The sequence below is a fragment of the Oryctolagus cuniculus genome, chromosome 7 (genome assembly GCF_051225735.1).
Source record: "Oryctolagus cuniculus isolate XC-2025 breed Fujian yellow rabbit chromosome 7, ASM5122573v1, whole genome shotgun sequence".
NCBI lineage: Eukaryota > Metazoa > Chordata > Mammalia > Lagomorpha > Leporidae > Oryctolagus > Oryctolagus cuniculus.
The window spans coordinates 31,292,566-31,309,802 of NC_142873.1; the positions used below are offsets into that span (position 1 = coordinate 31,292,566).

A 17,237-nucleotide genomic window follows, 5' to 3' on the forward strand; every position below is an offset into this window, starting at 1 on the left:
TGGATGAGGGGCCAAAGGCAGGATTTAGAATGCTCAGTAAGAGATCAGTTCTTTATGGGTTAGCATTCATTTCCAGGCAACACTGATGCAGAGTGTATCAGTGCTGCTGTTTCGCCATAGTACACATTTCCTTTAGACTTAAAATGATAGTGAAAAGTTGCGGGTTAACATAGATTGATCTCTACTGGAGCTTATTTATATGAGACACAAATAGAAAGCACTGGTATTTACTGAGATTGGCTCTTCCCCTAAGGGGTCCGTTTAATTATATGAAATAGGATTCTAATTATAAGACTGGTTTCTACACTAATATCAAAAAAATTCACACAACAATTAAATGAACCTCTTTGTTCCCTCCCCTAAGATAACTGTTTCACAACATTTTGAACCACAGGTTAAATTTAATTGTAGGGCTGGACTTCATGTGAGAACATTTGCTTGCTCTTCAAATTAGGCTTTTTAAAATTCAACTTTTAAATAATGTGTTCCTAAATGTTAATTGTGGTTGTAGTATAAATAAGAACAGCTAGAAAATCAAAACATGTTTTAAGCTGTTCGAAAACATATCACCCTCTTAAAACATTTTGCCAGTGCCACACTGGATTTCAGGTTATCGCTGCAATACATTGGGGTAGAAGTGGGGCCAACATTGTGGTATAGTGGGTTAAGCCTCTGCCTGAGATACCTGCATTCCCTATGGGCACTGGTTCCTGCCTCTGACTTTCAAATAAGTAAATATTTTTTAAAAACTTGGGGTACAGTATATACTTGATCAACCAGAAAGAGCAGGTATGTAATTCTTCAAACAAAAATCACCTCACAGAACTCTGTGAAGCTAATTACTCAATCTTATTGGTAAATTTGATAGCCCTGGAACAAGCCATAATAATTACAGTGTTTCCCTATGAATGGTATCAAACCCTACATTTATGATTTTTCCAATATATTCATACCTATGATAACATAATTTATAAGTTAGGCACAACAAGATATTGACAACAATAATTATGTAAAATAGAATTAGTATGACAATTTACTGTAATAAGTTATATAAATGTGGTTCTCTCAGCTGTCATGGAACAAGAAGCACACACACAGCATGGACATACACTTACACATACACATACTCATGGCCTGGACAGGGTGGCATAAGATTTCATCTCTAGGGGCCAGCACTGTAGTGTAGTGAGCCTGCAGCACCGGGATCCCACATGGGCACCAGTTCATGTCCCGGATGTTCCACTTCCAATCCAGCTCTCTGCTTATGGCCTGGGAAAGCAGTAGAAAATGGTCCAATGCTTAGGGCTCTGCACCCACATGGGAGACCCTGAAGAAGCTCCTGGCTTTGGTTTGATCCAGCTCCAGGCATTGTGGCCATTTGGGAAATGAACTAGTGGATGGAAAACCTTTCTCTCCGTCTCTCCCTGTGTGACTCTCTCAAATAAATAAGTGAAATTAAAAAAAAAAAAAGATTTCATCATACTACTGGAATTTAAGACCTATTGTTTCTGAGATTTTTCCCTTAGTGTTTTCAGGACCATTGTTGACTGTGGGTGGGGGGAGATGTTACTCTATGGACTAAAGTTGGGTGCTTGCTTCTCTTTGTAATAATCATCTATTAACTATTGCCTAATTTCATCCACCCTCCACGAGATCAGAGAAAGAGTTGTGTAAACCATTCAGGGGGGGTCATTTCATTCTCCTATGATCTTTACGCGTGTCCAGACAAAGAGGACCTGAAACTGAGCCAGCCAGTCCCTTACTTGAGCAGTAGATCACTTGGACTGGTGGGGGAGGGGAGGACAGCCAACCAATCAGATGCACAGTCACTGCACATGAAATAATGGGCTTCTGATGAGGGTGTGGCCTAGAAAAAAACGGCTTTTAGATAAAACTGTCGCTTTGTGGGCCAGCTATCGGCGGACATGACACTTCTGCTGTCTTCAGAATAATGTTTTCGTGTTTTCTGCACTCCTGAAAGATCTAGTCCCTAATCTAGGCTCTGGCTTTTCTGTAGCCTTGGAGGAGGAGGAGCAGGTATGTGTAAGTAGGAGTCTGAGTAGAAGGAATGGTTGTTGAACCAGAAGATGAAGGCAGCCCATCTGGGAAGAAGAAGACGGGCACTGGAGCTTGGAGAAAAGTGGGAGAGTCTCACGCTTGGCGGTTCAAGCTTGTGTGTATCTCTGTGTCAGGCTTTGAAGTGAAGTGAGAGCTTGAAGGCTTAATCCTTCCCCTACTTCTGGCTGCTGTATCTAACTAACCCTCTTACTCTCTTCTACAATATCTCTTTATCTGTCATCAAAACAAGTGCCACCTTTTGAAGGAGACACCAGGCAGATGCTGTATAAGAAACACACTTGTAGAACATGGTCTTTACACAGGGAGCTTCGTATTGAGAGGAATAATATAAACAAGTCAAAATATAAACAAGTCAAAAAATTATCAAGGATATTTGCACAGAAAATAAGGCACACATGTTTATGGACACCAAGTGCCATAATAACTCAGAGAAAAAATGACCATGTCTATGGTTGCCCTGCAAGCCTTCATGACAGATGACACTATCCCTTTGAATATCTTTTTTTGCACTCTTTCTTCTGAAACCTGACCCTAGGCATTGATAAATGTTAGCTGAAATCCATTAGAAAATTAGAAGATGTCTAGAAAAGACATGATCAATTCCTAGTTTCTCTTTTTGATTTTTATGTACTACTGAGTTTTCCTTAAAACAAAATGAAACAGTACTCATTGTCCTTCATTCAGAAAACTTTCTCCTGATACATTGTTGGGGACTCATTCACCTTCTTGCTGTCACTCAGGGATTCTTGGGTGCTTTCATGCTTCTCACTGCTCACTCATTTCACATTGTATTTTTTTTATTATTTTTTTTAAGATAATTTATTTGAAAGGCAGAGTTAGAGAGAGAGAGAGAGAGAGAGGAATAGACAGATCTTACATCCATTGGTTCACTCCCCAATGGCTGCAACAGCTTGGGCTGGGCCAGGCCTAAGCCAGAAGCCAAGAACCAGAAGCTTCATCCAGGTCTCGCACGTAGGTTACAGGGGCCCAAGTACTTGGGCCATCTTCCATTGCCTTTCCAGGTGCATTAGCAGGGGAGCTGAATGGGAAGCGGAGCAGCCACGACTTGAACCAGCATTCATATGGGATGCTGGCATCACAGGTGGGCACAACCCACTGCATTACGACACCGGCCTGCATTCTTGACTATAATAGGATGGGCCTAACAATTGATGAGGGCACTATGGCTATGCCTTGAAAATGTTCTAAAATTAAATACATCTTTTCTATAGGTCACAAGCATCCTCAAAGTGTCATAAAACATATGTGAATAGGAGGTAGTCTAGTATAGTAGAAAGAACATGGACTTTAAAGTCCCACAGACCTGATTTTCCAGCTCTGTAACCTAAGGCAAGTTGATATCTCAGCTTCAGTTTCTGTGTCCATAACAAGGAGATCAGGCCTACCTCTTGGTGCTGTTTGAAGGTTTAAATGAGGTGATCTATGTGGAATGCTTCACATAACAAGGCTTTAACAGATTACAATTACAGTGTGGTATATACCTATGGAAAATTAAGATCTCTATCACTAGTCATTTTCTGATATTGCACAATTTAAAGCAGATTATCTTTAAAAATGTTATTGTCCTATACATATTCATAAGAAAAATCTCCATGTTCAAGATGCCTTTGCCTTTTAGACCCATGAACAAAAGATTTTCTTCTAGTTCCACTTCTGCTTTTGTCATCTTAATCCCAAAATGTATCTACTCTCTAAGCTTAGAAATCAGCAACTTAGAAAAATCTGTTCAAGTCCTCAAATGACCTTATTTAAGGCAACAGTATCTTACTATTCATTTCATTAATCTTCCCACTAAGTACAAGGATCCTCTGTAACTTCACAGGCAGATAGTTATCCAACACTTCCTAAGACTATCCAGTTGGAGGCTTCTTCATCATATTGTTTATATTTGTCACTCAGGTCATTCTTATGGAGCAACAGGGAATAGACCTAACCCACTTTCTTTTCAGTGTTTAAACAAGCAAAACAGCCTATACTGTGCACGTGAGGAATGTGACAGATGGCCAAGAATTGAAGGGTCGTTGTAGGGTTATTAGATAAAAAGCCATGTTTGGAATATAATTATACTAAAAATTATCCATTAGTTATTTAAAATTCAAATTCGGCCAGCCCGTGTGTTCATTTGCACAACCTGGCACTCTTGCAGGTGCTAGCCAAAGAGAACAAAGTTGAGATGATGGCGCTGGTGGGGGAAGGCAACGGAGAGCAGGAGAGGGAAGAGCAGAGCCACTTTCCGCTTAGTCCTGCTCTGTGCTCAGCTCTGTGCCTGTTCAGCATCCAAGCCTACAAAAGGCATACTGTTTAAGACCACTTCTCTGAGAAAGTACCTCCCTCAAAAATAACTTTTCTTCCCTCCCTCCCATGAACTTCATTTGCTTAGCTGAACCAAATCCTAATAGGCAAAAAGGAAGAGCATTCTTTTGTTGACTGCAAAAGCCCAGGGACCTGTGTCTCCTACATACCCGCACTACCTCCACATTTCAGTCCAAATATCTGAAGACAGCTACCATTTTAACCCAACGTCACCACCATCTCCTGACTTAACGTTTCCAAACTCTTCTATCATTCCACAGATTCCATAGTCAGTGAACTTCAAGTTAAGCAGACAGACGAGTCCCAGGCCTCTGGATCAGATTTGGACAGTTTGTAAACCTTAAAATTGCATTGCATCCAAATGGCCAGTACACATGAAAAGGTACTCAATCTCAGTAGTACCATCAGGGAAACACAAGACCACAGATCCTACCACTTGCCTGCCGAGATGGCCGAAACCTAAAACGATTGACAATAGCAAGTCCCAGCTAGGTTCCACAGCATCTGAAATCTCATGCTTTTCCTGTGGGAGTATAAAGCACTGCCACCATTTGGGAAAGCTCTTTGGTAAGATCTACTAAAGTTCAGTATATGTCCGTTGGTCCAGCAATCCCACTACTAGATGAAGCACCCGAAAGAAATACATCCAGATGTTTATCAAAACACATGCACAAGAATGTTCTTAGCAACATTATTCCTAAAAGCTTAAAACAGGAAACAACCCACAGGTCAATATTAGCATAGATGAATACTTCAGTATAATCAGATCATTGACTACTATGTGGCATTGAAAATGAACAATTATTGATAAAACTACATGGTCAAGTGTCACATTTGGAAAATAAATACAAATGTAAAAACTGATCAAGGTGATCTATGGTATCAGACATAGGAGAGAAGTTATCTTAAGGAGGTAAGGGGAGAGGTAGCTGGGTGGTGACATGAGAAGGACTTCCGGATTGCTGGTAATGTCCTCTTTCTTTGTGTGAGTGAGTATTACATGGGTCTGTTTATAGTAATTCAGACTATATTCTTGTGATTTGTACATTTTCTGCATGTCTAATATGCTTCCATGAAAGTTTTCTGAAAGATAGCACTAATTTTCAGCATCTCTAGATTGCCACTTGATTTTGTTAAAAAAAAAAACTCTATATACAACCCTCTGAATTTGTTCTGAAATTTTATTGTTGTTTTAGTTAATTGAATTATCCTAGAAGCCAGATTCTGTCATTCAATACATTAGTTCTCCTTCCAATATACAAGGGTACTTCAAAAAATTCACATAAAATAGAATTAAAATGTTTATTTTGGCAAGAAAAAAATTAATGAAAGCTTTTTCATAGTGTGCATTTGTCGTTCTGAAGAACCCTAAGATGTATATATTGTGCAATAATTAAATTAAACTAATTAACATAACCAGTTCCTCACATACTTATCTTTTTGTGTGTGTATAGTAAGAATATTTAAGGCTGGCGCAGCAGCTCAACAGGCTAATCCTCTGCCTGCGGCGCCGGCACCCCGGGTTCTAGTCCCAGTCGGGGCACCGGATTCTGTCCCGGTTGCCCCTCTTCCAGGCCAGCTCTCTGCTATGGCCCGGGAGTGCAGTGGAGGATGGCCCAAGTGCTTGGGCCCTGCACCCCATGGGAGACCAGGAGAAGCACCTGGCTTCTGGTTACAGATCAGCGCGGTGCGCCGGCCACAGCGCACCGGCCGCAGCGGCCATTGCGGGGTGAACCAACAGCAAATGGAAGACTTTTCTCTCTGTCTCTCTCTCTCTCTGTCTACTCTGCCTGTCAAAAAAAAAAAAAATTTACTATCTACTCCACTAGCAGTTTTCAAGTCCATAATATATTGTTAACTTTTTTCAATCATGTATGTCTTAGATCTCCAGAATTTATTCAGCCTCCCTTACTGAAGCTTTGTATCCTTTGACTACCAGGCCACCCTACCCCAGGCCTGGAAGCCACCGTTCCACTCTGCTTTCATGAGTTTGTCGTCTTTAGATTTCACTTATAAGAAAAGTCATGCTGTGTCTGCTTTCTTGTGCCTGGCTTATTTTACTTAGTGTAATATCCTCCAGATTCGTCCACGTTGTTGCAAATGATAGGATTTCTTTCTATTTTAAGGGTAAATAATATTCCATTTTCTTCATGCATTCATGTTTCAATGGACACTTAGGTTGGTTCCATATTTTGGTTATCAATAGTGCTGCAATGGAAATGTCAGTGTAGATACCTCTGACATTATGATTTCATTTCTTTTGGATATATGTGCAGAAATAGGATCACCAGACCATATGGTAGCCCTATTTTTAATTTTTTGAGGAACTTCCATACTGTTTTCCATGATGGCTGTACTTCCAATTATATATTCATCAAATTCCTCTAACATGCTTATGTAATCTCCCTCTGCACTGACACTGGAACACTAATAATTATATTTTCTTTATTCCTCTAACTATGTATTTTACCCACAAAGATGAGAAACTTGGTCAAATACCTTGTTAAAAGTCAATTTTACTAGAGTACATCAAGAAGATTGTGGAAAATATGTACTATGCGAAAGAAAGCTCTGCATGGATTTCAAACTTTTTTTTTTTTTTTTTTTTTTTGGACAGGCAGAGTTAGACAGTGAGAGAGAGACAGAGAGAAAGGTCTTCCTTCAGTTGGTTCACCCCCACAAATGGTCGCTACGGCCTACGCGCTGCGCCGATCCAAAGCCAGGAGCCAGGTGCTTCCTCCTGGTCTCCCATGTGGGTGCAGGGCCCAAGCACTTGGGCCATCCTCCACTGCCTTCCTGGGTCACAGCAGAGAGCTGGACTGGAAGAGGAGCAACCAGGACAGAATCCAGTGCCCCGACCGGGACTAGAACCCGGGGTGCCGGCGCCACAGGTCCTCCGATTAGCCTAGTGAGCCGCAGCACCAGCCTCAAGCTTATCTTTTTTTAAAAAAGAACATTTATTTTAATTTATTTGAAAAAGTTACAGAGAGAGAAGGAGAGAGAGAGAGATCTTCTGTCGGCTGGTTCACTTCCAAAAATGGTCTCAACAGCTGGAACTGGGTCAGGCCGAAGCCAGGAGCATTATCTGGGTTTTCCACATGGTTGCAGGGGCCCAAGCACTTGGGCCATCCTCTGCTGCTCTCCTAGGAGCATTATCAGGGAGCTGGACAGGAAGTGGAGCAGCTGGGACTTGAACCAGTGCCCACATGGGACACTGGCTTCTCAAGTGGCAGTATAACCCGCCATGTGACAATGCCAGCCCCAGAAATTTATCTTTTTTTTTTTTTTTTTTTTTGACAGGCAGAGTGGACAGTGAGAGAGAGAGAGAGAGAGAGAGAGAGACAGAGAGAAAGGTCTTCCTTTGCCGTTGGTTCACCCTCCAATGGCTGCCGCGGCCAGCGCGATGTGGCCGGCACACCGCGCTGATCCGATGGCAGGAACCAGGAGCCAGGTGCTTTTCCTGATCTCCCATGGGGTGCAGGGCCCAAGCACCTGGGCCATCCTCCACTGCACTCCCTGGCCACAGCAGAGGGCTGGCCTGGAAGAGGGGCAACTGGGACAGAATCCGGCGCCCCGACCGGGACTAGAACCCGGTGTGCCGGCGCCGCTAGGCGGAGGATTAGCCTAGTGAGCCGCGGCGCCGGCCAGAAATTTATCTTTTAATTCCATTTCCTATGAACTTTCTGAAGTACCCTCATACTTCATAGCATTCTCTTGATTTAAAAGTTTAATAACCCTTCAAAAAAAAAAAAAAGGAAATAAGGTTACTTGCTCTCGGCTCTAAATCTATTTGACTCCTTTTAATCACTCACGCCTTGCTGCTTTAAACACTCTTAGTATTGAGTATATGTCCTCCTCTTCGCGGAGGAACGACACAGGGCCCTTCCCGGGTTTGCTGCTGGTTCTTCCCGGGTTGGCTACCGACCCTTCCACCTCCGTGGAAGGGCGGTGCCCCCTGCCACTTTCCCCACTTCCACGGGGGAGCGGCACACCGCTGGCCGGCTCTCTCGGGGGCTGCTCAGATGTTATCCGGATGTTCCCCTTACATGTTCCTGGTGCATGTTGTCTCTCTCCTCCTTTATAGTCCTCTTCCACCAATCCCAACTCTGCTACCCACACGCCGAGTACGCTGCTCTCCTCCAATCAGGAGCGGGATCAGCTCCTGCAGGTTACTGGTTGAACTGGAGGCAGCTGTGTAAAAGTTGTTTTTACTCCTCTCCCAGCGCCATATTGTGGGAGAGCAGATGCATAGAATAAGTCTTAATTCCAGTAACTTAGTCTAGTCCGAGTTGCTCCCCACAAGTATAGTAACTGTGAGGGTCCTCACAGATATTCCAGCTCCCCTCTGCACACATGGTAGCACTGTGCTTTCTCACCTATTTGAAATTAGGTGTGTGTGTTTATGTGCTTGCTTTGATCAAGCTCTGAATAGAAGTGAAATATGTCACTTCTGGGAGGAGAATGAATCTACCCTACTGCGCCCTGTGTCCCACCACCTTGGCAACCAGAATGTCCCAGTCCAGATCCTAAAGTGAGGGTAGCAACAGAGGAGACTCCAGTCAACCTACAATGGACATGTCCTGGGAGCAAGAAGTGAACAAGGAATAAGCTGTTGTTTCAAACCATTGAGGTTGTGGGGTCACTTGTTAATGCAGCATAATCTACATTATCTTGACAGACAAATCATACTGTGATGCATCGCATTTACCAGTTCCTCATCTTTTGAAATTCATGGAGCTGGCGCTGTGGCATAGCAGGTAAAACTGCCACTGGCAGTGCTGACATCCCATATGGGCGCCAGGTGGAGTTCCAGCTGCTCCAATTCTGATCCAGCTCTCTGCTGTGGCCTGGGAAAGCAGTACAAGATGGCCCAAGTGCTTGGGCCCTGCACCCGCGTGGGAGACCCATCAGCACAGCTGCAGCCATTACAGCCAACTGGGGAGTGAACCAGCAGATGGGAGACTCTCTCTCTCTCTCTCTCTCTCTCCCCCTCTCTTTGCATCTGTGTAACTTTGCCTTTCAAATAAATAAAATAAGTCTTAAAAAAAAAAGAAATTCAGGCAAGAATGTGCCCATTTAGAGTTTTCTATCTCATCTCTATTTTTTGAGATTTCTCACATTCAATCTATCAGCCCTCTCGGTCTCTGTGAATCTAAGTGGTCTGGGATGGGCTACTTAGAATTTATTTAAAATGACCGGGTGCTTCATCATTACTTTCTGATCTTAAATTTCAATTCTTTCTTAGCAATATATGTTACATTTTTCAGTTCTCCATGGTGGAGAAGGCAGAAACAAAAGAATTGAGTAGTATTCATATTTAACCTTTGTTCTTATTTTTCTTCTATTAATGTGCTTGATTTCAATAAAGCTTAAAAAAACTTTCTAGCTTTTCTTAACTTTAGCATTTTTTCCTAAGTCTTAGTTCATTCTAGGCATTCTCTCTCCCTTCTTAAAAGATCACATAGCACTTTGCAAATCCACTGCTTGAAAAACAATGTTTATTTCATTTGCTTATCTATGAATGGTTGCTGGTACATGCTATGGTTCTCATTGAGTTTTTAATGCTACTCTTATTTTTTAAGACCTTATTTATCTCATTCTCTGTCTTTTGTTCTCTTCCTAACAAACATTTGAATTTATCAGGGCTTTTCCTTTTAAAGCCTATCCAATATCTCACATTTGATACTCATTTTTAGAGGTTTCTATACATTTTAAAGTTTGTTTAATATATTAATGGTTCCCCTGGCTTCTGTAAAGAAATGCTTCCTTAAATCTAAACAATGCATGTGATTGTCTCACTTCTTCCTTGTAATATTTTTAAAGATTTATTTGTTTATTTCAGAGACAGAGTTACAGAGAGCGAGAGTGATCTTCCCTCCTCTGGTTCATTCCCTAAATGACCAGGGCTTGGCCAGGCTGAAGCCAGGAACCAGGAGCTTCTTCCAGGGCTCCCAGATGGGTGCAAGGGTCTAAGCATCTGAGCCATCCTCCGCTTCTTTTTCCAGACCACAGCAGGGAACTGGACCAGAAGTGGAGCAGCCAGGACCCGGACGGGTGCCCATACGGATGCTGGCACTGCAGGCTGTGGCTTTAACCCGCTATGCTACCGTGCCATCCCCTTGTAATATTTTATGTATCCCAATAAGACCCATGTCTGATTGAAATTACTAACCAGTTCCTCTGTAATGGTCAGAATTAAACCAAAACAAACAGCTCTTGTTTTTTTAAATCCTCTTGTCCTGTGTATCACTTGTTCCGAGAACAAGGATTTCTCTGAAAACCCTGGAACGCTATTTCTGTCCATGCCACTCAAGCAAGATTTCTATTTCCAGGCATGAGCATTTAATCTGCTAAAAAAAAAAAAAAAAAGTGTTAGGAAATCCTTGTTTTCTTAGAACTAACTGGGCAGCAAATTTAAATGTAAACATTTTTTCCTTCTTCCATTATAAGACCTTCTGTCTTTCCAGCTCTCTCCCCCAACCCCCAGGCACCCTTCTGAACTCTTTCTATATATTTAACATTATACTCATATACTTAATCTCTTTCTGTATACAGGGCTCTTATACTCAAGTGCCTCCCTATAAATATTCATACACATAAGCTCATACCTACACTTATTTTTAATAAAAAAAAAAAAAACAGAAAAGAGATCAAAAGGGAGAGAGAGGAACAAGGACAAGGAAAGGCCTGTGGCAAGAGAGAGTAGTGCTACTGACCCACTTATGCCAGGACTTGCACTGTGAGGGCTAGCCCTTTCTGGAAATAGGTGTGCCAAGTTGTCTTCCCTCCTTCACTTCATCTTATTTATATGATATTTGTTTGGGTTTGGAGGTTCAGTCTGTAAGAGTTTTCATCTGCATGGCAAACTGCCCCCTCTTTTGTTTAAAAGATTTATTATTATTTATTTGAAAGGTTGATTTACAGAGAGGTAGAGCCAGAGAGAGGGAGGTCTTCCATCCGCTGGTTCATTCTCAAAATGGCCTCAACGACCAGGGCTGGGACAGTCTGAAGCCAGGAGCCAGGAGCCTCTGGGTCTTCCACATGGGTGCCGGGGCTCAAGGACTTGGGCATTCCTCCGCTGCTTTCTCAGGCACATTAGCAGGGAACTGGATCAGAAGTGGAGCAGCCGGGACTCAAACCACTGCTCATGTGGGATGCTGGCACTGCAGGCTGGGGCTTTAACCTGCTGTGCCACAGCACCAGCCCCACTTCAATGATTTCAACTCCTCCAGCATCCTCACCACTCTATCACTTTAATTAGCAGTCCAGCAGGTTAGAACCACGCCAATGGAGAAGAAACAGGGAAAGTGAGCAAATGAGTACATCTCAGATTTCCTCCCTCTCCAACTTTTCTTCTTAGAAGACCTATCTGGGGACTGCTTTCCATCAGCACAAAGTCCTCCTGCACGCTCGTTGAACATGAACACTCGAAAAGAAGAATTACAGGACCGGGCCATCGTCAGAATAGCAGCTCATTTACCGGACCTCATCGTCTATGGCGATTTCTCCCCCCAGCGACCGTCTGTGGATTATTTTGATGGAGTCCTAATGTTTGTTGATATTTCAGGCAAGTGCAAAAGGGCTGTTTGCCCCATACGAGTATGCAACAGGCTTGCAGAGCTTGGAGCTCACCGGCTGTCACAGGAGATGGCCCCCACTGAGAGCACAGGAGGGCGGGGATAAGCCGTGGACCTGGCTCCCTCTCATCTTTCCTTACCCAGAGCTTGCAGTCCATGGGCATAGGTTTAAGAAGCGCAAATCCCAGGCCTGGAACTTGAGGCTCAAGTGTCCTTGCCCCAACTTCACTGCTTGATGCCCCAAGCTCCACACACATCTCAGTCAAAACTAATCTCTTAGGAAATTGTATAACTTAAAGAAAATGTTTAAAAAATACAAAAAAAAAGTTATCTCAGGAAATGATCTCCCTAGATGATATTCACCTCTTCATAGGAAACTTGCCACCTCTCCAGAGTGTTTGAAATTCCACGTACGTGTTTTCATTACCATGGAATGAAAGTTCTCTTTCCAGTTTAAGGAATCACGGTCACCACTAAGACATTTAGAATCTGGAAGGAAGAGATGCTTTGGAGGCTTTGCCTGACCCCTATTAAAATAGTAAGCACAGACAGAGGAGGCTGTATGTCCAGCACCTGGCTAGCACGATGCTCGCTAAGAAACGCTTGCCAGTTCTTGCCAGCTGAGGCCCACCACTCTCCAGCGCCGCGCTCCTCTGGGTCTGTGTGGTGCCTCCGAGGGGCCAAGGAAAGCAGACACGCGTTTATTCCAGGTTTTACGGCAATGACGGAGAAGTTCAGCACAGCCATGTACATGGACCGAGGGGCCGAGCAGCTGGTGGAGATCCTCAACTACTACATCAGTGCGATCGTAGAGAGTGAGTGCTCCCCGGGGCTCCACCTGCAGAATTCTGGGCTGCATTGTTGCTTCTGTTTGCTGTTTGTCACAGAGTGCAGTGGCTTAGCACTCTTCCTTGTCTTCACGAAATATGCAGGAAAGCAGTCTTTGTTTGAAATATGATAGAGTAGAACGGAAGGAATATAGTCAAGTCTCACTAATCCAGACTAGCTGAAGGCAAGGCTACTGTGTGTTAGGTAAAAGGCTGAATTGCAGACTGCTTCTAAAAGAATTACAATATAATATCTTAAGTATAGTCAATATGTGCAAATTTTTTTTAAGATTTATGTATTTATTTAAAAGGCAGAGTTACAGAGAGTAAGAGAGACAGAGAGGGAAAGAAAGGTCTTCCACCCACTGGTTCACTCCCCAAATGGCAGCAATGGCCAGGGCTGAGCCAGACCAGGAGCCAAGAGCTTCCTTCGGGTTTCCTACATGGGTGCAGCAGCCCACATATACTTGGTCCTTCTTGTGCTGCTTTTTCTGGGCGACTTGCAGAGAGCTGGATTGAAAGTGCAGCCGGGTCTCAAACCTGCGCCCATATGGGATGCTGACGTCACAGGCGGTGACTTTTACCCACTACGCCACAACGCCAGCCCCTCAAACATTTTTTTAAAACTAGCATCCATATAACTCAAATGTAGTCATTAAGAGATTGTGGCATAAACAGGTAAGAGTGATTTACAATCACCTAACGGTAAGCTTCTACTGATGGATTCTGAAGCCCGCACGGCTGACGGAGACATGCGGTCTCCTTTTCTGCCTCTGCCTGCCATCTTGTGTGCATTTTTGATTTGAACTATTCCTGAGGAAACGATTCACTCTGTTCAGGTAAACTCTAAGCCTACTGTTTTATTAGACTCTAAGTTTCCTAGTAATATCTTAATGGTACTCACCAGACAAAATTAAATGCTCCTTAAAAGCGCAAACTCTGTATGATTCCTTTTTGCACCCCACTCAGCACAGTAGGTGCTCAACAAATTTGTCTTGATGCGTCAGTAACAGAAAAATGTCCATTTGTGCCATGAAACCTAAATAAACAAAATGGCAAGTGAGTGAAAAAACAGTCTCCAAATTATGATTGTGATTTCCATACTTCCTGACCTTCAATTCTCACCCACCCAACCCATGCTCACTCAAGGCCCAGTCTATAATGCATATTACTCCATAAAAAGGATTCCTGAACTGTGAGGAGGGACCTGGCGTTTAGCCAACTGGTTAAGATGCAGGTTTAGATGCCTGTATCCTGATATCAGGTATCTGGGTTCAAAGCCCAGCTCCAGCTCCTGACTCCAGCTTCCTGCTAATGTAGACGCAGCAGTGGGTCGCTCTCTCTGTCTCAAATAAGTAAATAGTAGGGTCCAGCATTGTGGTGCAGTAGATTAAGCTGCAGCTGCAACACTTGCATCCCATATCAGAGGGCCAGTTGAGTCTTGGCTGCTCCACTTCTGATCCGGCTGCCTGCTAATGCACCTGGGAAGGCAGCAGAAGAGGACCCAAGTGCTCAGGCCCCTGCCATGCATGTATGAGACCAGGATGGAGTTCCTGGCTCTTGACTTCAGCCTAGCCCAGACTCTCTCCCCTCACTCTTTTGCTCTGCCTTTCAAATAAATAATTAAATCTTTAAATATACATATATATGTTTATATATATATATATATTTTTTTTTTTAAGGAGTTTCCTACCATAAGAGGAGGGTAGCTAGCCTTGGTCCTCACCAGAAACCCCGCCTTCTTCTTCCCTGTCTTTTCCCTTACCTGGTTCAGCATTCTCACACATGCTAAGGAAACAGACCCAAGTGGGTTAAGTGACACTGCAGCTTTAGTCTATGTCTCTTCTCTAAATTGCTTTTCTCCTGCCCAGTTTCTGTTCTAACGAGTAATCAGTTCTCACTGGCTTTAAAGAGTCAGAGTTTGATGTCATCTATTTTTGTTTTTGTCTTTGGTTTTCTCAGAAGTGTTGATTTTTGGAGGAGACATCCTGAAATTTGCAGGTATGGAGGCTTCCTGAGATGGGTGGACCGAGGCAGGAGTGTGGAGGTGCCTATGCTCTCCCAAAGGCATGTTTGAAAAGCCCATTTCTGCACAGACCTCCTACAATAGGGACCGAGTCCCAGGGCAGGCCAAGACGCCCCTGCTGTGTCTCTGTCACAGGCGATGCGCTGCTAGCCCTGTGGAAGGTGGAGCGAAAGCAACTGAAAAATATCATCACGGTGGTCATCAAATGTAGCCTGGAGATCCACGGGTTGTTTGGGACCCAGGAGTCTGAAGAAGGCCTAGATATCCGAGTCAAGATAGGTAAGCGTCTGAGAAGCCAGAGGTGCTGCACCTGACTCCCCAGGAGAACACAGTGGAGCCTGGTGCCTTAGCCCCACCACTGTGCGTTCAGCTTTGGAAGCAGGTGGTAGACTGGAATGTGAATTTTGCCTCCCTCCCTTACCAGTTGAGAGAATTTGGGGTAATCATAATTGGTGTGGTACACAGCACATAGTACCCATTCGACAACATAGTCTTTTTTTTTTTTTTTTTTTTTTTGGACAGGCAGAGTGGACAGTGAGAGAGACAGAGAGAAAGGTCTTCCTTTGCCGTTGGTTCACCCTCCAACGGCTGCCGCGGCCGGCGCGCTGATCCGATGGCAGGAGCTAGGTGCTTATCCTGGTCTCCCATGGGGCGCAGGGCCCAAGCACTTGGGCCATCCTCCACTGCACTCCGGGCCATAGCAGAGAGCTGGCCTGGAAGGGGGGCAACCGGGACAGAATCCGGCGCCCTGACTGGGACTAGTGCAAGCGCCGCTAGGTGGAGGATTAGCCTAGTGAGCCATGGCGCCAGCCCGCTGTTGTTATTTTTACAGCTTGCTGCTTGGCAGAGTTGGGCAGCATTGAGTGCAATAGAGAGTAGCTTGTCGTCATTTAGATTCAGCAATGACATGCGACTAACCATGCTCCACTTTCTAAGAATGATATGCAAACAAAGCTTAACTGCTTAGCCTGCATGGCTAAGCTGTAGAATCATACACAGAAAATGAGGATACTTCAAGAAGTTCATTTAAAAATGACACTAAAAGAGAAGTTTAGGGGTTCGGTATTCAGCTCTTTGGTTAAGATGCCTGTATCCCACATCAGTGGCCCTGGGTTGGATTCCTACCTCTCCCTCCTGACTGCAGCTTCCTGGGAGGCAGCCATGATGGCTGAAGTACTTGCGTTCCTGCCACCCACAGGGGAGACCTGGGTTGCATTTCCAGCTCCTAACTTTACTCAGCGCCTGCTGAGGCAGGCATTTAGGGAAGGGATCCATGGGATGGGAGCTTGTTTTCTTTCTCTCTGTCTCTCAAATAGATAATGAAAAGAGTATTTTTATAGGCCGGCACCACAGCTCAATAGGCTAATCCTCCGCCTACGGCGCCAGCACACCAGGTTCTAGTCCCGGTTGGGGCGCCGGATTCTGTCCCGGTTGCCCCTCTTCCAGGCCAGCTCTCTGCTGTGGCCAGGGAGTGCAGTGGAGGATGGCCCAGGTGCTTGGGCCCTGCACCCCATGGGAGACCAGGAGAAGCACCTAGCTCCTGCCTTCGGATCAGCGTGGTGCGCTGTCCGCAGCGGCCATTGGAGGGTGAACCAACGGCAAAAGGAAGACCTTTCTCTCTGTCTCTCTCTCTCTCACTGTCCACTCTGCCTGTCAAAAAAAAAAAAAAAAGAGTATTTTTGTGTAAAAAAAATTAAATCTAAACATAGATTTTTTTCATAAGACACATTTTCTGTGAATTTTAAAAAATTATGTATTTATTTTATTTATTTGAAAATCAGAGCGAGAGCGAGCGAGCTAGAGCAAGAGAATCTTCCATCTGCTGGTTCACTCCCCAAATACCATAACAGCTGGGCTGGCCAAAGCTAGGAGCTGGGAATTCTGTCTAGGTCTCCCATGGAGGTGGCAGGGACCCAACTACTCGAGCCATCAGCTGCTGCCACCTGAGGTGCACACGAGCAGGAAGCCGGCCTAGAAGGCAGAGCTGGGGCTCAAACATAGGCCCTCCACAACGGGTTGCAGACTTCCCAAGTGGCAGTTTGACCACTGAGTCATACGCTTGCCTGCTTTCTGTTAACTTTATAAAGATCCATCATACACATGGATTTCCCCAAGTTTGTGCCAACATGAGCTGCTTTCCATGCCACTGTCCAGGAGCTTTGGGAAGTATAATCACACGCATTTCCACGCCGCATCACTGACTTTACGCCCATTATGTTGTCTTCATCTCACCCTAGTCCTAGGGTGGAGGCACCGTTGTGTTCTTTCCATAGGTGAGGGATGAGGTTCTGGGAGATGTGAATGGTGAGTAGCAGCTACAGTTATGGGCGGTGCAGGTGATGTTAGCGTCTGCCTTACTAATCTCTAAAACTTGAGATTCTCAAATGTGAGTGT

At 44.3% G+C, this 17,237-nt stretch overlaps 1 protein-coding gene across 4 annotated transcripts in view; it reads left to right on the forward strand.

The window, feature by feature from the left end:
- ADCY10 (adenylate cyclase 10) overlaps window positions 1–17,237 on the forward strand; it is a 147,276-nt gene that overhangs the window by 27,706 nt on the left and 102,333 nt on the right. For 2 of the 4 annotated variants that reach the window (XM_089336620.1, XM_051856005.3), the window contains exons 5-8: window positions 11,774–11,980; window positions 12,701–12,805; window positions 14,780–14,818; window positions 14,979–15,122. In XM_089336620.1, the coding sequence (XP_089192746.1) occupies window positions 11,833–11,980; window positions 12,701–12,805; window positions 14,780–14,818; window positions 14,979–15,122 (436 nt within the window). In that variant the 5' untranslated portion in view covers window positions 11,774–11,832. 4 annotated transcript variants of the gene reach the window in all.